General features: G+C 38.5%; 1 protein-coding gene across 4 annotated transcripts in view; it reads right to left on the bottom strand.

The window, feature by feature from the left end:
* SVEP1 (sushi, von Willebrand factor type A, EGF and pentraxin domain containing 1) overlaps positions 1-22,045 on the bottom strand; it is a 180,214-nt gene that overhangs the window by 85,666 nt on the left and 72,503 nt on the right. For all 4 annotated transcript variants that reach the window (XM_059143460.1, XM_059143462.1, XM_059143461.1 and 1 more), the window contains exons 8-18: positions 20,818-20,936; positions 18,422-18,551; positions 14,772-14,879; positions 13,693-13,824; positions 12,708-12,902; positions 11,231-11,352; positions 9,231-9,339; positions 4,952-5,116; positions 4,179-4,412; positions 2,171-2,332; positions 258-419 (exon numbers count right to left, since the gene is read on the bottom strand). In XM_059143460.1, coding sequence (XP_058999443.1) covers positions 258-419; positions 2,171-2,332; positions 4,179-4,412; positions 4,952-5,116; positions 9,231-9,339; positions 11,231-11,352; positions 12,708-12,902; positions 13,693-13,824; positions 14,772-14,879; positions 18,422-18,551; positions 20,818-20,936 — 1,638 coding nt within the window. The remainder of the gene's footprint in view (positions 1-257; positions 420-2,170; positions 2,333-4,178; positions 4,413-4,951; positions 5,117-9,230; positions 9,340-11,230; positions 11,353-12,707; positions 12,903-13,692; positions 13,825-14,771; positions 14,880-18,421; positions 18,552-20,817; positions 20,937-22,045) is intronic.

The following is a 22,045-nucleotide window of genomic DNA, read 5'->3' as shown; positions in this document are numbered from 1 at the left end:
ATGTGTTTATTAAAGTTGAATACTAGCACCGAGTCTTGTCCTTTTTTGTGTTCCTAAAGGCACTAACGCAGTGTTTATATTGGGAGTGTTTACACTTAAGCATTGACTGGCTGAGTACATGGAAACTCTCCATGAAAAGACAGTTATTTACATTCTTTGCATACAGGAGATACATGGTTTTGCTGAAAATATTCCACTCCTCCATGCATAGAATCTATGGGGTTAGAAGAAATATCAGTGTCTAAGGCTTTGATAACCTCCACAAGCAGAAATGTTCACGGCTCCTCTCTTCACAGTGGAAGTGTTTTCTGGGCATGAGAGGCAGCTCCGGGAACCAAATGCTGGCTGGTAACTGCCCAGGGGACACGATTCACAAGTCTCAAGTCCGTTTGATGAGTAGGTGCCTTGCTTGCACTGAGCTGAAAAGAAAAATGTACTATGGTTAAGAATGATGACATTAAGCTATACAAAACTAACACTGGCTGGGAGAGGGTTTTCTGCATTTTAATTAATCTAGGAGACAAAGAACTCTAAGCATAAAGATTGTATTTTAGACTGCTGCCTGCTTCTCAGTCCTCATAAATTTTAGACTGATTTCCAGTCACTTTCATTATTACGAAACTTCGCTACTACGAAAGTGTCGATAAATGGTTTCTGAGTGAAGTTAGAAATTTCACCTCAGAAAGGTATTGTCACAAGAACAAGTTGTATGCAGGGGAACTTGTATGAGTTCTCAGCTTGCACTCAGTTCTCTGGAGTAATGGAAACAACACCTTAAGTTGGGTGAGAGCCGCATTAATTAACTATAAGGCACCTTCGTCGCTCTACAAATTGGACTTCTTCTGTCCTCCTCCTACAGACCCCATCGGAGGGCTGGCGGAGTAAAAAGTAAAAGTGGTCTTAGCATGAGGCCCAGGGAGATAAGCAACTTTCTAAGATTCATAGCAATGGTTCTGTGGGAGAGCAGGACGAGGGCCAGAATCCTCAACCCCCAGGGCACTACTTTCCTTTTGCCCTTGTTCTCCAAATGATGCTCAATGTTAGCATTTTTGGTTACTTCTACTAATCAGCTAGCAAGGCTCTCAAGTTTGTAACTGTCATTAAGCAATCACATCTACATTTGTAACAACAGCAAGGGGCATAGTTCTGAAATTCCCTCTTTTAGGTGTATCTCTTTTTTTAAAGTTTGTTAGTTTATTTATTAAAGTCATCTTTATACCCAACATGGGGCTCAAACTCATGACCCCAAGATGAAAAGTCCATGCTCTCGTGATGGAGACAGCCAGGTGCCCCTCAGGTATATCTTATTGTAAGTTTAATCATGAAAGAAAACGTTTCTATCAGAAATGTTTATTGAGAATGATAATCAAATGTTTTGAAAGTATTGAGTATTTTAGTAGCAAAAATACATGCATGTGTACCTATAGTTATTAATTTCCAAATAAATGGAGAGTTGATCTCATTGTTCTCAAATACTATTCTCACAAAAAAAATTATTAAAGCAAACTCATGGTTGCTAAGTGTTATGAAAGTACTTTCCACCAATTAATTTGAGAGTTGATTAAAAAAAAACTACATTACTTGATAAATGCAGATTAGAATTGAGGTGCCTGAGTGGTGCAGTCAGTTAAGCATTTGACTCTTGATTTCTGCTCAGGTCATGAAATCAGGGTTGTGGGGTCAAACCTCAGGTCAGACTCCATGATCAGCATCTCCCTTTGGCCCTCCCACTTCTGTGTGATTTCTTTCTCTCTCTCTCAAATAAATCATTAAATAAATATTTTTTTAAAATGTGGGATTATGGACATTGGGGAGGGTATGTGCTTTGGTGAGTGCTGTGAAGTGTGTAAACCTGGTGACTCACAGACCTGTACCCCTGGGGATAAAAATATATGTTTATAAAAAATAAAAAAAAATGTGGGTTAGAATTATAGGCAGTGGAGTTTGACTTAGTGCAACAGAATGTGCCAAGGTTGGCGGGGGGGGGGGGGGGGAGATAGACTTCTTTAATGTGAGGAAAACACTGAGATAATAATTTAAAACTAAAACGAAAAAATCAATCAATGAACTTGCTTATAGTGATACTCTTACTTCATCCTGTTTGCCATTTAGACTTCATAAGTGAAGACAAAATTCAGGTTTCTTGTCAAAATGTGCACTAGATCATTACCTTTGCATTCCAAGATGCTTCTTGAATGGAGATACTCGGTGTAAGTCCCAGCTGGACAGAGTTTGCACTCAAGCTGCCCTTCTTCATCCTGATAGAATCCAAGCAAGCAGCTTTCACAGACAGAATGCTCCAGAGAATAATAAGTTCCCAAAGGGCAATTGACTGAAAAGAAAACAGAAAACACTGAAACCAGTAAACTATAGAAACAGAACACATTTAATTTCCTTCTTCCTAAAGACATGAAAATAATAAAGCCTGCTTCCAAGTACTATTGTTTCTGTGTTAAGTCTTACTGTCAGAGGTTTCCTCATAAGATAAACCTTCCAGAAATGTATTCCTAGAAACAAACAATAAGATTCTTTTTAAGAAAATGCAAATCCTTATTGACCGAGATTAGGGCTTGTGTGATAGGAGCTTTAAAGCATGGATGAAACCAGATCGTCCTGGGAAATACACAGCTAACAAAGAAAAAAGGCTGCTGTAGGGAAGGAATAAAACAATGAACATAGATTAATTTGAGGCTTCAAGATAGGAAAAACAGTTTCTTAGTGATTCCTCTGAATAGTTCCCGTATGAAACTGATTGCTTGTCTATTACAGCCTCATTTCTAGAAACAAAACCAGCCGAACGTTCTGGGTCTGAACCAGGAGAGTTAAGTAGAGCCTTGTCTCTGCTTATAGGAATTACTGTCCACTGAAGGCAAGTCTGAGACATCCTGAGACCCAGGGCTTCTGAGGAAACAGGTAGGGCCTTCCTTCCTTGGAGATTTGGTCTACTACTTGGCAGGCTTGAAGTGACTCAGGATTTCTGAGACCAAAGTGGAATGTTAAACCTACAGAAAGGATGTGAGCAAAGTTAGTGTTGGTACAGAGAGGGTACTTGAAATCAGCACGTATGATTCTGATGATAAAGTATGTAAAACTTACGTGGAAACTTACTAAAAATTCAGATGCCAAGGCCCTGCCCCCCAAAGTATCGGATGTATTAGTCCTGGGCTGGGGCCTGAATCAGGATGCATTTTGGTAAGCCCTTCAGGGGATGCTGACACAGGTGGTCTGAAGGTCAGACAGAGAAACAGGGAACACTGACCAAGATGATTCCTAATTTTTACTTACAACATAGGGAGGAAACAAGTCACCCAAATGAGCTCTAGGAATAGCAAGAAGTACTGTTGAAGAAGGTTTTCCAAGCAAGGGGGGAGATCCCACACCTCCAGAGGGACACCAGACTCACACCATTTGGTTCAGTTGAGCGTAGTTTGGTTAGAGGAGTCTCCCGTATCTATAAACCATGACTTATTTGGGAAACAGGCTGGAATTGATCCAGATTGTGGCAGTCTGGGTTAAACAGTAAAGGGCTGTGGGTGAGGAGAATGAGGAGTGGCTGCTTACTGGCTAACGGGGATCTCCTCTGGAGGTGGTGAGAAGGTTTTGGCAGTGGTGATGGTTTGGTGGTGGTTGAACAGCATCATGAATGTGCTAAATGCCACTGAATGCTACACCTTAAAGTGGGTGATGTTATACCATGTGAACTGGGCACTGGCTACTAAGCTGGAAATCTCAGCTACCCCACCTACTGTCTTAATGGGTAAGACTTCCTGAGTAAGCTCCTCGCCTCTCTGGCTTCAGTTCTGCCATCTGTAAAATGGGCTTAGTAGTAATAGCACTTCACAGAGTTGCTAAACAGAATTAAACAAGAGAGGGGCTCAGCCTGCCTATGGAAGTGGTCAAAAAGGATCAGTCTTTATCACTGGAGATGCTGCTGAAAGTTGTGAGCTCTAAAGTGCTAGAAATAAAACCAAGATCTGAGTCCCTTACCTGAAATAGTTTTCTTGTCCTGAACAATGGTGGTTACTTAGATTCCTGAGACAAAATAATAAGAACAACCACACGACATTCGCACAATGTTTCATTTCAATACCCTAGTATAGTTGTAAGGTGGCTCTACTCATCTCATTTGACCCACTTATGAGCCAGATAATTTTTTTTTTTTCAGGGAAAAGTCTTACCACACATACGCCCTCTCAGCACCGAGCCTGGTCTGCAGAAAAGGAAAGCCTTTTCTGTCTCTAATGAATTGCTGTCGGCTACCAGAATTTCAGATGAAAGCTGGAAGGAATACATGGGTTCCTGACTGAGGGTCCTTTCCAGTTGATTTGTAATGGTTTCCAAAGTCTTAATGAGTCGTTGCTGATTTTCCAGCTCGAGGGTATCATTTCTTTCATCGGGCAATGGCACACTAGCTGAGATAAAAACAAGATGAAATAAAACATAACACACACAACATGGTGTTTCAGAAAACCATTCGTAGTTAGTGTCTTGTATTTTTTTTAACCAAAAAGAATTGGCATATTAAAAATCTTCCAGGAAAAATAAACTGACACTCAACCACTACTTATTGAGCAACTAGTATAGGGGTAATACTAAGAACAATGCAATTTGTTTTAATCCTTCTGTCATGTGCTGGATCTACGTCACCTTTTTGTGAAGTTCTTCCTTACAGCATGTATAACTTTCTGTAAATTCTTGCTTTTTAAAAACATGCCTTAGTGTGTCATGCCAAGATGAGTACAAAGCAGGATGTCTGTTGCTGTGAGAATCATAAAATACATCTGGGATATTAAATTGCAAAAAATGACAAAACTTGGGTGATTGCGTTCTCCCTCATTTTCAGTTCCAGGACTCTTTCCTAAGAATGATGATAAATGATAAATTTGCAAAATAGGTCTCCCACCAAGAACGTCACATGATATTTTTTTTTTTTCAAACAGTCTCTCCTTACCTGTGATGTTAAAAACTAACTTAATTTTGTGGTTCGATAATGGGGCACTTCTTCTAATTCGTGAAGATCTGGCTTTGCCGACACCTGTGGGTGTTTCTTGCACAGAGTCCAAGAAGTCATCGTAAGAGTAATCCAGCCTGTTAGCTGCGCCCCAACCACCAGGTCCTGGATAGTTGGGGCAGAGAAACAAGATTCTACAGTTGCCTCATTATCGGCATTTAGGTCTGAATCTTAAGCCACAAGTCAAATCGCCCCCTATTTCTTCAATTGCCCATAATGTTCTATATACAGGGATTCATCTAGAATCTCATATTTCTCATCTACAATCTTATATTGTAATTTTTACGCACTTCATTTTAGATTTAGACTACCAATGAATCGCACAAGAAGAAAGACAAGTCCCTTTGGAGCTACCTAGGCATTTAAGCCGTTCCTCCCTTAGAGTTAAGTGTTAATTACCTTAGCTTTAGAGGTAAATTAAGATGTGGATGTGGAATTTTCAGAATTTTAATCAATTCCTATTTCCCTTCAGGGTTTGCCCCATTCTTTTTTTTTTTTTTTTAAATTGTAATATCAGCTTTATAAACAATGCAAATGAATAGGTTTCCTTTTGTGAAGTTTATTCAGGATAGTGCATCATATTTTTTTTAATTTATTTATTTTCAGCATAACAGTATCATTATTTTTTCACCACACCCAGTGCTCCATGCAATCCGTGCCCTCTATAATACCCACCACCTGGTACCCCGACCTCCCACCCACCCCCACTTCAAACTCCTCAGATTTTTTTCAGAGTCCATAGTCTCTCATGGTTCACCTCCCCTTCCAATTTTAAAGGTAGAGGGGCAGGGGTGCCTGATGGTGCAGTCAGTTAAGCAATGGATTCTTGGGTTTCAGCTCAGGTTGTAATCTCAGGGTCATGGGATGGATCCCCATATCGGGCTCCATGCTCAGCACGGAGTCTGCTTTAGATGCCCCTGTGCCATTGTGACCACCCACATAGATTCAGTTGGTAGCTTCTGGACGTAGGGTGTGAGGGTGTACAATTCCAGTCAAGTTACTTTCCTCTTTCTGAACCTCAGTTTCTTCATTTAAAAATTGAGGTCATTCTTCTCACCTCACAGGTTTGGGGGATAATTGAGACAATTATCTAGCTCAGTGTTTGACTCGTTCTAAAACCTCATTAAATGATACTAATATTGGTCTGGGCATATTGTTCTTGCATGATTATGTGCTTTAAATATCAAATTATATTTATACAGGCCTCTTGACCTATGTAAGCAGTTTAAGATTTTTAAATTAAATTTAAATTGGGCTTTAAAGAAAATAAGCTCTTAAAATTTTTTTGTCTAATTTATGTTTTTTGGCTATTAAAATTACCTAGAATAAATATTTTTGTTTTTCACGCAAACATCCTTCCCACAAGTGTTATGTAGCCATTATAGAAAAACAGATGAGCCAAGACAAAAAAATTTTTTTGATTGCCTACAATTCCACCATATAGAAATAATGCCTATAACATTTTAGTCAAGATTTTCTTCTATGAATGTATAAACACACACATATATGTTTATGCATACACAGATACATGAATCGCTGGAACAGAAATAACCATACCATACCTTTAACAAATAATTATACTACGTGTATATTACTTAGTAATCTTTCCCTAATTTTCTCAATGATATATTATGACATTTCTCAAAATATTCTCTTCTATGACTATACCACAAACTAACCAGGTTTCTATTTTCAGACTTTTGGGTTATTTCAAAATTTGAGAACACTCTTGTGCAGAGAGGATTTCATAAAATGTAAGGCACCATCAATGAGAAGATATATTCCAATTTCAGAGATGTCCAAATGAAAAATGTACACCTTAGAATTTATGAAATATAGGGCATCTTTGCACACTGATGTGATTTTTATCTTGAGAAATATTCTTAGAATTAGATTTCTGGGTTTCACTATTTTTAATCTTTTGATACATATTGCCGATTGTCCTCCAATTTCTCCCCTGTATACAATATAGGAGTATTATTTTCTTTCCTTATACCCTTGCCAATTTTGGGTATTATGATTCTTATTTGAATGTGTTAATCTGACATGTCGAAAAGGGCATCTCATTTTAGTTTTAACTGGAATTACATGACTATTATGAGGTCAAAGCATTTTAATATATTTATTGACCCTTTGTTTTTCATACATTATGGCTTGCCAAGGTGTTGTTTGAAATGTTACACTAATCTTGTGACTCTCTACTGTAAAGGCATTCAAGGAGGAAAGCTTATCTCTTGGGATCAAATGTACTATGTGTCCACATAGGATTCTAGCAAACCGCCATTTTGATCCTTATTAGATGACAAATATCACCCATCTCAAAGCCTTATGATGCCAGCTGACTCCCTCTAAGTGCATTCTTAGACCCAAACTTCAACAGTTTGGGAGGGGAAACCTGTGTCATGTGTGACAGAAGAGCCATTGTTATTCTAGACATACTCCTGCCAACTCTGTTGCCACTGCCACCTCATGTTTTCCTATATAACACTTTATTTTTTTATTTATTTTTTTTTTAAAGATTTTATTTATTTATTTGACAGAGAGAAATCACAAGTAGATGGAGAGGCAGGCAGAGAGAGAGAGAGAGAGGGAACAGGCTCCCTGCTGAGCAGAGAGCCCGATGCGGGACTCGATCCCAAGACCCTGAGATCATGACCTGAGCCGAAGGCAGCGGCTTAACCCACTGAGCCACCCAGGCGCCCCCTATATAACACTTTAATGTCCAAAATTTTCACTGAGAAGTTTTATATAATAGTTAAAAATGGGAAAAAACCCAAAGGCTACCAGTAGGAAATTGTTTACATAAATTATGTCAAATTGATTAATTAAATAATATGTGGCCATTGAAACTGAAATATAATGTTTAGTGACAGAAAAATGTCCTCAATATAATGTTAACTAAAAACTCAAGTTTACAAAGTAGTATGGGCACATATACATAATGTGTATAGTTATATGTATATATGTTAATATACATAGGAATACATATATAAGTATATTAACAGAATTATTTATGGGATTGTGGGTTATCTTGATTTCATTCTCTGGGTTTCAACATTTTTCAAATTTCTGCAATAAACATATATGCAAAAATATTTTTAAAATTTAAAAGTTATAAAGCAAATGTCAACATCACTCTAAATGCTAAGTCACTACAAATATTACACATATGATTAGTGTCAGGAAGAAAAAGGCGGTCTGCTGTAATGTCAACTAATATCATCTCTCAGATAACCTTCCAAGGACTTTATGTGTACTTGTACTTATTCATTTAATCCTGAGAATGGTCCTATGAGTTCAATACATATACAACAACATATACATACACATATATATATACACAAACTTGCTCAAGACCACATAGCTAATAGTAGTAGAGGAAGAATTTGGATGTAAGAAGTTGGTCTTAGAGTATATGTGCTTAACTATGATACTATTTTGGTATCACTATTATTATTATTATCATTATTTTTTTGAGAGGGAAAGGGAAAAGGAGAGGGGGAGAGGGAGAGAGACCCTTAAGTAGGCTCCATGCCCAGCATGGAGCCCAGCACAAGGCTCAATCTCACAAGCCTGAGATCATAACCTAAGCTGAAATCAAGGGTCAGACACTTAACTGACTGAGCCACCCAAGAGCCTCCATCACTATTATTTTTTAAAACATTATTCTGGAAGTGTTATACAGTTTTATAATAATGCAATAAAAATGACAAATATAATTACTAGAAAGGTTGATGATGTTATTAATGAAAGACCCAAGGGTGACTATGAAATCTTCCAGAAATATTAAGGCAGTAAGCTAAATGGCCAGCTACACCAGCAAACAAATCATATACCATAGTTAGAAATAACTTTAATAAAAACGCTGAAAGATAATATGGAGAAAACATGAAAATTCAATTAGAAGGTATATCAGACTTGAACAGATTGAGTCTTAATATATTCTGTGTGAGAAATCTGAGTATTTTACACGTGTAGCTATTTTAAAATAATGGCTTAATTGTAATTTAAATTGAATGCCATATAAAATGGCTTTAGTACTATTCTAAGATATCATATAAATATTAAAATTTCACAACACAATGTGACTTATTTTTCTTAGTTTTTATCATCTCAAGAGTTTTAGTTTTAAAAAAAGTTAATTTTTCTAGATTGCCCCACTCTTCTGGACTTAAAAATCATTTTGCAGATCAATCTCAACACTGCATAAATTAATTACCAATTGCAAAGCCATTTTCATAGTCATAATTGTATTCGAGGCAATATTTTTTGGTCAGGTCCTCTAATCTGCAGTCAATGTCCTCAGCATCACTACAAAATGATGGGACCTGCAAATAAAAAATAGAAGAGTATGAAATGTAAATTCCACGTCTGTGTGCTCTGGATAAGCCCTTTATTCTGTTGGTCTTCCATTTCCCTCTACAGGAGGGAGGAGAGGAACAGAGCTCTTCCTGCTTCTGGACAGACCCTGCCCCTCGCCCAGGCCCTCCCCTGCAGTCTCTAGTACGTGTGGACCACCAGGATTAGTTTCAGGCCTTTTTTCTCTGTGCATGTCTCTGATCCCCAGAAGTCCAGCACCCCTGGCATATCTCTTATCTCTAAATGTTCACCCCATACGGCTCTTTAGATCTCTTTTCTCTGATTCTATCTCCCACCCATCTCTCAGTCCTCAGAACTTTCATCTGCCTTCTGGATCTCGGGCATCAGCAAATCTCCTATTATTATTTTTTTTTCACCTCTCTTCATGGTTCCTTCATCTTTGTTCTCAATGACACCTCACCTTTCAGTTTTCTCAAACCATGGATGTGGCGGTGGAGGAAGTGTCCTCCTCACTCTTCCCTGGTATTTCCAGATCACGCTCCCATGCCCCTCCTTAGGGCCTCACAGTCCTGAAGCTTGCTGCATAGTAGATGGCCCCTCTGTATGCAGCTACCTACAGCCTTTCCCTATTCTGCATCACCCCCTCATTCCAAGAATATCCAGTAACTGTCGCTATTATCATTCTTGGTGATTTTTATATCCATCTGGCGAATCTCCCATCACCTTGGCTTCTCACTTCCTTTTCCCCCTCTACTCTAGTCTTCCAGCCTTACTTTCTTCAGTGCGGTCATGGTCAAACCCTCAGACCCCATCATTACCCATAACTGCACCCTCTCTTACACCTGGAAGTCTTTGACTTCTTCAAATTTATAATCCATGGACCCTACCACCTCTTCGCTGTCTCTCATCCAATGTCTCCACCGCCTTGTTCATCCTTCTTAGACTCTATGGATCATCACCAGGAATCCCTCCTTCACACGCACCCATCTCCACCGCTTATCTGTAGAAGCCATCACCCTAGTTAAGCTAATTGCTCTGCTTTCTTTACACGTGCATCCACATGGTTAATTACAGCTTGAGAGAAAACACAATCCTGCTTCCTGCCAATCCTACCACCTTTCTTTAGCACATTCATTTGCATTTTCCTAGAAAATGATTTTATACCATCAACTCCCTTTCCAAACCCTCACAACTCCTCCCCCCATCCTTACTCTCTCAGCTGATCACTCTGCATCTTTTTTTCTGTGAGAAAACAGAAGTCAGAAAAGATCTTTTGACACACTTCTACCCCTGGGTGTACCCACTCGTGTATCTGTGTCCCTGCGTACACTGCCTCCTTGGCTCCCCTCTTTCTCTCACACCGGACGTCAACCCTACTACCACTGAATCTACTCTTAGCATCTATCCAAAATCCAAGCTGCCTACTCTGTTAGGGATACAAATATGTATATAACACATTTTCTCCGAGATGTTCAGCACAAATTAAATACACTGTTTTTGCTTTCCTATAAACAGTGAAAAAGTCCTAAACAAAAATGCATGAAAAAGAAAGTCCTTTCAATGTTCAATTATCTCTCATAAAATAAATACAGTCTACAATGGCATTTTTGTCATACTTTAAATAACAAAGCAGACATTTTCAAACCACACGGACCCCATGCTTCTCTGGCTTTCTGACTCAGAATGTTTTTAAAAACTCAAAAATGTTTTAATAAGGATTCATTTATAATTTGTTCCAGAAGTCTAAAACCTATAAGCAATCCTAACTATTAGGAGCAAGTTTGGATTACAGAGAGGCGGGAAATCATTAGGACACGAAGTTCCAGTGACAGGTTACCCTGAGGAGCTATGAAAAGCTCAAGAGCATCCTTTAAAATCCAACAAATACTGCGGACATACCATTTTCCCCAGGGTAGTCTCAAATGCTTCAGAAAACTTCTTCAGCAGATCTGTATCATCACAGCGAGTTGCTTTGTATAGCATCTCAAAGGATTTGAACCCATGATTTGCAAAACGTTTTACTGGAAAATGTTAGAGAAAACCGCTTCAGTTGGTTAAGTGTTTTCAACACAAATATTTAATTGTCTTTGTAATAACTGTAACTTAGGACTTTGGTTCTAAAATGATTTGTGGGCTGGCTATAAAAACAAGAGATGACAGTTAAGACAATTTCCTAGGCATTAATTGATCACAATAAACCATGAATCAGCCAAGCGGCACCATACCCAGTTACCCCGTGATGAGGTTTGCTTTGATATATTATTCTTTAGTTTACAACCACATTAAGAAAATGAACATTTAACGGAAAAAGAGATTTAAAAATTTTTAAATTATATTTTTGGGAATTTCTGAAAAATCCTGTCTGGGTCAAAGATATCTTTTATATCTATATAATTTTGTATCATGTATATTTCTATTATATTTTTAACCAAAATACATTAAAAATTTTCTAACTATGATGGATAATCATAATCCTTGAAAGTGTAATTCCCACAGAGAATTCCCCCTTAGATCAGAGACTTGCATGGTTAGACACAGCAAGCTGTCCCATAATATTCTGAGACAATGATTCCTAGTAGCATCAGGATGAAAATCCTACTGTCTAAATCTGTGATGGAGGTGAGTGATATTGCAGAACTTTTAATTACTACCCAAATTTGTGGGAAAAAGTAGCTCAAGTAATTGGGCTTTATTCTCTTTTCAGGACACTGGCATTTAAACTCCAACTATAGTAATGAATCAAGGATCCATTCCAAAGAGTATTTATTTACACTAGACAAAGACACTGGCTATTTTTATAATTATACATATATTTAAGATTATGGAATAGTTCTAAATATAAATCAGACCTGCAAAGATTGTGACTGATCTTTCTCTATCATATATAATAGATCACTTTAATTAAATATAAGCTCTTCTACAGACTATGAGACTATAAGTTCAAGTTTATAGATCAAGCACAACATGCTGACATTTCTATTTCTGGCAAATAACAAAGATTGGGCCAAGATGGGTTTGCCTTAAACAGAATCTTGTCCTGTACCAATCAATAATGAGACTCTGATGGGCTAACTTTTTAAATCAAGGGCTGAGCATTTCTCTTATTCACAAACATTTCAAGTTCACGACACCATTATTTTTTTCAAGTAAGCTCTATGCCCAGTATGGGGCTCAAATTCATGACCCCAAGATCAAGAGTTGCATGCTTGCTCTACTAACTGAGTCAGCCAGGTGCCCTTCATAGCACCATTTTTCATTCATCAAACCCAATCCCCATAGTAAGGAGGTTTTCCTCTTAAATACCCCGAAACATACACACACCCAAACACACATACACACACACATGAAAGGAGTCCAAAAAGAAATTAAAACTTACTAGCACAGTCTGGCCACTCAGTGGAATATGGTGGCTTCCAAATTCCATCTTCGTAAGCACAGTAATACTTCTCAGTAGACCCTTCTGTGAAATCATAGCCCTCCGAGCAACTTAATGTGCAGTTAACTCCAGCACTATCTTGAGTACATATAAAATCCCCATTTACAGGTGTAAATGGAACTTCACAGGGAGAAGCTGCATTAAAAATAATTGTACTATTTCTACACAGTGGTTTAAACAATATGAATTAAATTCTATGAGTCTAAGCTGAATTTTGGAAAAGGACTCCTCCTGTCCATCAGCATTCCTAGAAGAACTTTCGCCATAAACCCTTAGTGTGAGAACATGACCACATATGCCTCTTGGTTCCTAGGCAGGCACAGTTGAAAAGCTGTGCCTGTGTGTGACTAGAGGCTGTGCATATTTTATAAATGCTAAGCTACTTCTGACTTGGAGTTGTTATTCGTGGCCTTCCCATAGTGAAAGTGAAAACTAGATAGCATTATGTAGTAAGTACATTTGCAGAGTCTGTCTCCTCAGCTATTCAAAACAGAATTATGACAGCAACGTTTTGTACTTTCAGTGAAAATGTTAATGAAATGTTAAAGACCACCCTTGAAGAAAATATTTCTATGTATCATGAAGTGAGGCAATGACAATAGGAAATGCAAATAAGATCCATCTGTATTCTAACCTTACGAATCTATAGCACACGGTCCATTTTCTCTCCCTAAATACAGCAATTACATATAGCGAATGGCGACTAGCTTTCTGGAGGTTTTTTTTTTTTTTTAAGATCTTATTTATTTGACACAGAGAGATCACAAGTAGGCAGAGAGGCAGGCAGAGAGAGAGGGGTAAGTAGGCCCCCCGTCGAGCAGAGAGCCCAATGCAGGGCTCGATCCCAGGACCCTGAGACCATGACCTGAGCCAAAGGCAGAGGCTCAACCCACTGAGCCACCCAGGCGCCCCATGAAAAGAATACCTTTTATGACAATGTGGATGTCACAGCTTCTGTTATTGCCCGAGGGGTCAGTGGCTGTATATCGCACTACAGTCTCCCCGTGAGGGAAAAGGTCTCCGGGTGAATGGCTCCTGGTGATGAGCAACACGGCCCCTAGAGAGGAAAGAAGAGGAAAGAAGGGACCCAGGCTGGGGGTGACTGGTCTGCGGTCACTTCATCAGTTCCTGTATTTGAATTTTTACTTTCTCTTTATACAAACCACCTAAGCATTCAATTTATGTTGATTTGGTTACTAGTAGAAAAATAAAAGATGCAATGTTTATACTGTAACACAGAAACATTAGATTCAAAAACCTCATCGGAGTAAGGCATTCTTGCTAAATAAATGGTTTTCCCTGAGTAGATCAGTCTACTGGGATACTGGAAAAATTTTAAATTCTTTCTTTAAATTCAATTTAGGTAACACATTATTAGTTTCAGGGGTAGAATTTAGTGATTCATCAGCTGTATATGACACCTGGTGCTTGTGACACAAGCGCCCTCCTTAGTGCTCGTCACCCGTTTATCCCTCCCCCCACTCACCAATATTGGGAATTTAACTAAGAAATTTGTTTAATGTGCATTTTAATTGTCGCTTACTGGGTTTTAGTGAGACCTTTAACATGAACTTCAAATGTGTTTCCTCACTTTTTTTCTACTGTCCTACGAACCTTTCTGACTTCAGGGGACAAATCTTGGAGAAATGAAGAGGACTACAGAGAAGTGTACGAACAACATTACTGAAGTGCACAGTTCATGCCTTCAGGACGATGTAAACATAGAGAACTTATCAGAAATCCTCAAGTACAACAACTAGTATAGGTTTAATAAATGTGCATTATGAAGGGAAATGAAGGGAAATCCCAGGGGCAGGTAAGATGAGTAATATTAAATTATATATAATTATCCTAGCATTAAAACACATTATCTTATATGATTATTCATTCCACTTAAACAAGGAGTAATTTGCTTTTCATTTCTTTTAACCTTTTTAAAAGCTTTTAAAAATGAAATACAATTCAGTGTTAACCACGCTGACCACAAAATCTCGGCGTCCGCACCTGAGTTGTCTGAGAACTGAGGCTCATCCCACACCGCAGGGTACTCCTTCTCTGAGACCTGCATCGGAGGTGGGGATCTGCACCAGTCTATGCTAGGTGGTTCTACATCTAAAAAAACAGGAGAGCAGAGAAAGAAGTTACAACTGGTATTCAAAAGTGACGCAGTGGGCACAAGAGAACTGATGTCTACTTGTGCTAGCAGAGAACCTTGACCTTGTTCGCTGGCCCTGGAGCCCCCTTTGACAATGAGATTTGTGGTAACCCTGGTCTCCAGGCAAAGGAAAGACCTGACTCTTGTTATTTATTTGGTCCTCTGCCTGCTGAAGAAGAAATACTAGGGTCCTAAAATCACTCTGAGCATGGCCGTGTACAAGGCAATTCTGGGGGTATCTGGGTGACTCTGTTGGTTGAGCGTCTGGCTCTTGGTTTTGGCTCAGGTCATGATCACTGGGTTGTCAGATCAAGCCCTTAATAGGGCTCCACACTCAGCATGGAGTCTGCTTGACATTCTCTCTCCCGATCGCTCACTATCTCTGCCCTCCCCCCGCCAATAAATAAATAAATCTTTAAAACAAAAGTTTTTTTTTTTTGTTTTGTTTTTTAAGGCAATTGTGGATGTAGTGGGCATGCCACCCAGAGTAGTGAAGCCAATGGACCAGGAAATGAAGAGAACCTTCCCAGAAAAGCAGAAGGAGTGAGATGACCAAATCTCAGGACAGGCTAATTTAAGGGACTCATCTGAGGTCATTACGCTAAAAAACTGCAACCATGGGCATTAAGACCAGGGTATTTCTACCGGTGATAGATAAGAACATATACTCGGAAATTAAATGAGCTGTATCTGTGAGAATATGTAGATTTCTGTTTTATGCTAAGTCTTTTCTCTTTTCCTGCTTGTCATTTCATTAGTGCAGTGCCTACTGATTTTCTAGACTGTAAACGCTGCCGACCCATGACGAAGTCTCTCTTGCAGTTAGGTTTTCACTGCAGAGCATGGCAGTGAAAAAGTTGCTAAATAAAGAAAAATGTGAAGAAATGCTCATTGGAGGTCTGTGCACTTGAAGGATGCCGAATCGAGTCAATTCAGAGTTGAACTGACAAATCCCGCAGTGTTTACAGTTTTCCCAAAAGAAATTACAAACAGGTATTTCCAAGATTTTCTTAAACTTATCTGATCCTAGGTAAACATTTTATTTTTTCAAGGATTTTATTTACTTATTTTTCAGGGAGAGAGAGAGGGAGAGAGCACAAGCAGGGGAAGCAGCAGTCAGAAGGAGATGTGGGCTCCCCGCTGAGCAAGGGGCCTGATGTGGGACTCCATCCTAGGACCTGGGATCCTGATCTGAGCTGAAGGCAGATGTTGAACCAACTGAGTCACCCAGGTGTCCCTAGACAAATATTATAAAGTTGCATTGCAGGCATAAGAGAGCAGGAAGACTCAGTTAATTACTGTCAAAAGGACAGGAGGTACTAGTGGAGGCACTGTCTCCAAAGGGGAAAGAAAGCCTGTTTCAAAGCAAGTGAGGCCGCATTCCTGGAATGCTAAGCAAAAGCATTCCTGCTTCCTTTCATTTATCAGTAAGAGACCCAGACCCTGTCATCCGAGGAAACAAGCAAATACAGGCTTTGGAAAATTTTCTGTCTTTTTCTGTCTGTCTCTCTCTGCCCCCTCTCTCCTTGTCTCCATTTCTCTCACCTTCCCCTGCTTCCTCTTCTTCCCCATTTCATCTCTCTCTCATAATTTGAAAATCCAGTGTCTAGCTAGTACACGTTTCACATTTCATCGTGCTGACTCTTCATTGTGAAAAATTAAAACTTGGCAAATGCTTGAACCACAGTTCCATGTCTAAAATCGCAGTATCACAGAAAACAAATCCAGCGTATTTTTCATATGACTGGTCAAGTTCATGTTTAAAACAACACTGAACAAGCAATTAAAAAAAAAAAAAAAAACACCACCAAGCACTATGAAATGAATGAGGCTGATTTTTACTTGGATCTCTTTTTATCGACTTTTACCCAAACCTATAATTTCTAAGATAAGGAGACAGTCTGATCTGCATTAGTTATTTTAAGAAGTTATGCAAAATTCTTGAAATATTATGAATTAAATGTGTTGAATTTTTAAACAAGCATATTAAAAAACATGAGATGAATATAGGAGATGTCAATATGTTTCCTAGAGCTTAATGTGTGTCAGGCACCAGCTCAAGTGGTTTATAAATTTTAAGTAATTAAAAACCTCATAATAACCCTATGATGTAATATATTTATTCATTCTATTTTTGGATAAGGAATCAGAGGCACAGAGAAACTACTGGTCACACTGCCTTTAAGTGGGTGAGCAGACTCAGAATGGGCTCCAAGTCTGTGCTCTTGACCACTACAGACTGCTACGTGTCCTGTCTTTCCATGCATTACATCTTGGTGATGGGTGTCTGCTGTCCACTGTATATCTGCTCGATTGACTGAAAACACAAAGACGAAACTGCAAATCAGTGCATGTCCCCACCCCCCAAAAAGGACTGACCTACAGCAATGGTTGTAGGGATGAAGAGGCTGGGACAGATTTCAGAGACAACAAGTAGATCAAAACAGCAGAGCTTGATAACTCATAGAATGTTGGTGACGGAAGGAAAGGAGTCAAGGATGACTTCCAAATTTCTGGAGGTAGGTGTTTGGCTGGGCCCCTTTCTGAGCTGAGAAACATTCTAGGTCTGGGTGAGTCTGAAATGCCTCTAGGACGTCTACAGGGAAAGCTCAGTAGGCAGTTCTATACATTCGTTTGAACTTCTGAAAAGAGATTGAGATAGAAATCTGATGGCGGTCAGTTAACAGAATCAGTAGGAAAACTACAGAAAGAGAAAGAGAAGAGGACTAGGCTGGAACACTGGAGATGAGTCACCGTTGAAAGCTGGCCTGAGGAAGAGAAGCCAGTAGGAAAGAGAGAACAAGGAGAAATGAGAACAATGGGTTGGCAAATCAAGAAAACACTGGTGTCGGATAAGCTAGGGAAGGAGACGGTTTTAGTAAGGAGAGTGTGGTTAAAAATGTAAAATCTAGGGGTGCCTGGGTGGCTCAGTCGGTTAAGCATCTGCCTTCAGCTCAGGTCATGATCTCAGGGTCCTGGGATGGAGCCCCGCATCGGGCTTCCTGCTCAGTGGGAAGCCTGCTTCTCCCTCTCCCTGTGACCCTCTCCCTGCTCATGCTCTCACTCATACACACTCTCTCTCAAATAAATAAAAGAAAAATCTTTAAAAAAAATGTTTAATCTAAGGAAAGATTGTGTGAAATGAGAACTAGAAAGTGTGTAGTAGGAGTAACTCTAGAGACCATTGGGTACCCTGATGACAGCAGTTTATGAGTGGAGGGGACAAGAGCCAGACATATTGAGTGACTTTGAGAATAATACATGGCCCTTGAAACAAAACAAATGACAACACCTGGGAACTTTTCAAAAGGCCCGTATTGGAAGAAATCAGAGAGAGACAGGGATATGTAAAGGGTATGTAGGTTTCAAAGAGGGAGTGGCTTGAGTAGGTTTCAAGGCCCATAGGAAGAATCAGTAGGAGGGAACTGCCAAAGATAAAGGAGCAGCAAAGCCCTTCAGATTATTCTCACGAACCCACCCAAATAATTTCAGCGCTTACCAATAACCTTGACATGGAAAGTGCAGCTGGCTTGGTTGCCGGAGAGGTCAACTGCTGAATATGTGATGGCAACATCTCCAATTGGGAAAAGGTAAGGTGGGGTGAAAGCTGGATGAACATGGATTGATACCTTTTAGAGATAAATAAATATTTTGAAAGTTAAAGTTAACAGCAATGATACATTTTTTAACTTAAATATTATTAGGAAAAGTGAAATTTAAACAATGATACAGTATTTCATACATATAGCAAATAGAAAAAAAAATTGGGCACAGCCCTTTGGTGTCTTTCTTTCCAACTATTATTCTATTTATAGAGTTTATATAGCTGGCATATGTAAGAAATGCTATCCCTCGTTTTTTAAAATATAGTATCTTAAAACATTCTTTACGCTGTTACATAGTCTTTAGAACTTAAGAAGACTCTTAAATGTCTCTAAAATTTTCTATAGAATATGTAGATGCTAATTTAAAAAAATCTATTGAAGGACATTAAAACTGATCCCAAATTTTCCTATAAAAAACTGGGATGAACAGTTTTGTACAGGTAATTCTAAAATTTTTAAATTATGTCTCTATAACACATTTCTAGGACATAATTACTAGCCTCAAAGTCACTAACAATTTATTAATAGATAATACAAAATTTCTTTCCCAAAACATGGTAAAAATTTGCATTCCCATTTGTCAGTATCTGACAGTGTCACTGCTAAAGTTCCCACTCTAAGTTCTCTGCCCTGTATTAAATACCATTACTTCTTGGTTAACTCAAAAATATGACACCAGATCACTGTTTTAGTTCACAATTTCTTAATGCCTCTGACTAAGACTACATTCTCATATGTTTGCAAGATATAGATATATTCTTTCCTTTTTGAATTACACATTTGCCTTCTTAGGCTGTTTGAAAATTATATGATAGAAATACATTTATATTAAATGTGTTAGGTAATGAATATTCTAACCTTTGACAAGTCTGAAGCATTTTTCTCAAATTTGCTATTTATCTTTTAATTTGGGTATTTTTAAAAATAAAAATTTAAAGATACTTTTACAGTCAAATGTGTTTGTCTTTTCTATTGTACTTTTAAAAATATTTCAACACACGGGGGAACATCTAGTGTGAACTCTCATTAGACCCATTTCAATGGTGCTGTATTCCTCTTAGTGCTTGTTGATTATGATGAAGGCAATAATAATGCGTGTTTTCACAGGCCTCTTAATGTAAAGTAGAAACCACACATGATAGATATCACCTACAGTACATTTAGTCCTAGAAGTCACACTTGTGCTGTTATTTATTTTTTTAATTATGTTCAGTTAGCCAGCAGAGAGCACATCATTAGTTTCTGATGTAGTGGTCAACGATTCATCAGTTACTCACAACACCCAGTGCTCATCACAATCCAGTGCCCTCCTTAATAACCATCACCTGGACATGTGCACTTCAAAAATTCAGATTTAAAAGTTACCTTGTCTTCAGTTACCTAAAGAAAAATATCATGTGATTTCATTTAACACAGAATCTAAGAAAACAAAAAATCACATCCCTGGATACAGAGAACAGGTGGTGGCTGTCAGAGGAAGGGATGGGGGAGGGGGTATGAAGTGGGGTAAGGGGGGTCACAAGTTACAAACTTCCATTTATAAAATAAAAAAATCTTGGAAATGTAATGTGCAGCATGGTGACTATAGTTATTTTTTTTTAAAGTTACCTTGATTCTAAGTATATTCAGCACAATGATTACAACAGTGTTTGTGTGTGTGCTGTGACCTCCCCTCATACCAATATAGCCTGGCTGGCACAAATTATACATGTTTACACACAGTTGTGAAAACAATATACCATAAAAGCATCTTTGTGGATGTGAATACTAACAGTGTTAAGTCCTAAATGAATTCCTTTTTTAACATCTAATGGATAATTATCTCAAGCTATATACAATACTGAAATGCTGTATTCTGTGTTAGAGAAAGCTGAATTAAGAACTGATCTCTCCTTCACGTCGGCCAATATACAATCATTTAGGGCTCATATTTTAAAAGATACATTCATAAAGAGAAATTCATATTGTTTCCACATCTTTTTTTTTTTCTTAAAAGTTCAGCAGAGCCTAGGTAAGGGGCAAAGAATTCTTAGTAAGGTAATCTTAATGGATACATAATACAACAAATCCATGGAGTACAAAGTTTCCATTTTAGAGATTCTTATCTGAGATTTCTAGTTAAAAACTCAAGGCCGATCATTCCTCCAGCCAACGAGGCATTAATATTTATGAGTACAGTATATATAGAGAGAATGGTCATTAGTGTAGTAGTAAATCTTCGATATCTCACATATTTGCAGTGTATTTAAAATCCATTCAAAAAGGATGCAAATGTTCACACAAACATTACCTTTTCCCCAGAGTTGTCTTTACTTGTTGGGATTTGCCAGGTGATATTGGCAGAGTCTTGCTGTTCCTGAGTCTTGACCTCTATGTCCTTAGGACAGCTGATTTGAGGAGCCTCCACATCTGACTCAGAAAATGCACAAATCAGTGAATCGATTGCTGGGTAATTCTAAGTCATTTAAGAAAGAGGTAAAAATGTGTGAATACTCTGTGACTCATTGTTTCCAGCCCAGTTCCAGATTAGTTTGGAATATGCGGCGGCCTTCAGCGTGGCTTATGAGACCCTTCCTGACCTGGTACCTGTTGACCTCCTAGCTTCATCTCTTATGGTCCCTGACCAGAAATCACTCTCCAGGCTGGATACTCTCATTCCCATACCAATTCCCTGGTCTTTCTTGCACCTGTGCCTTTGTGCCTGAGTCAATGCCTTCACCCTTCTTGACCTAGATAACTCCTTGTGCTTTCTCAGCTTAGACACTAGTTCCTCAGGAAGTGCTCCCTCCACAGGCTCCCACAGCCCTCTGTCCTTCCTGACCATAATACTCAACATGCCATTTTGAAATTGAATTTTCGCCCCCCAGCAGAATTCGCATTTGTTGAAGGCTAGGATAGCTCTTGTCCCATTGTGTTAAATAGTACACTGGAAGCTTGGTAAAGATTTTTGAATGGAATGAAGAAACAGAAAAAAAAATGTTAACTGTGGCCAGAAGGAACTACACTTGAAAACAAGACTGTCAAGTAGGATTAATTGGCAGTGCTAAAACGTACTGTCAAAACAACAAATGGAAGCCAATGATATTTTCTGCAGCAAGAAACTCTGTAATACAGATACGGAGTTAGACAGAGGTGGTAACGTTAAACATATCCACATCGGTCACTGTAGAGCTAAGTTCTTATATATAACATAGAAGTTCTTTATTTTAAGTTATGTTAAATTAGGTCTACGATAACTTGCAGCTGGATATATCCTAGTTGATATAATCTGAGTCTCATATCTTGTTTTTTGAAAACTTTATACAATTTATATTTTCTTTTTCTTGGAGGGGTTGACACCTAGACACTTTTCCCCCACAAATATGAGTTACCATATTGACTCTGAAAATCTAAAAAAGTAGTTGAGTTTTTATTCACACTTGAATAATAGTTTAACTGGATTTGGAACATAAAGTTTCTATTTTTTTTCCTGTATTCTTTGGACATGGCTCTATTTCCTTCTGGCATTTAGAGTTGTA

This window comes from Mustela lutreola, chromosome 12, assembly GCF_030435805.1.
Source record: "Mustela lutreola isolate mMusLut2 chromosome 12, mMusLut2.pri, whole genome shotgun sequence".
Lineage (NCBI taxonomy): Eukaryota > Metazoa > Chordata > Mammalia > Carnivora > Mustelidae > Mustela > Mustela lutreola.
Note: the sequence above shows the minus strand (reverse complement) of the source record. Positions and strands in the feature narration are given on the sequence as shown.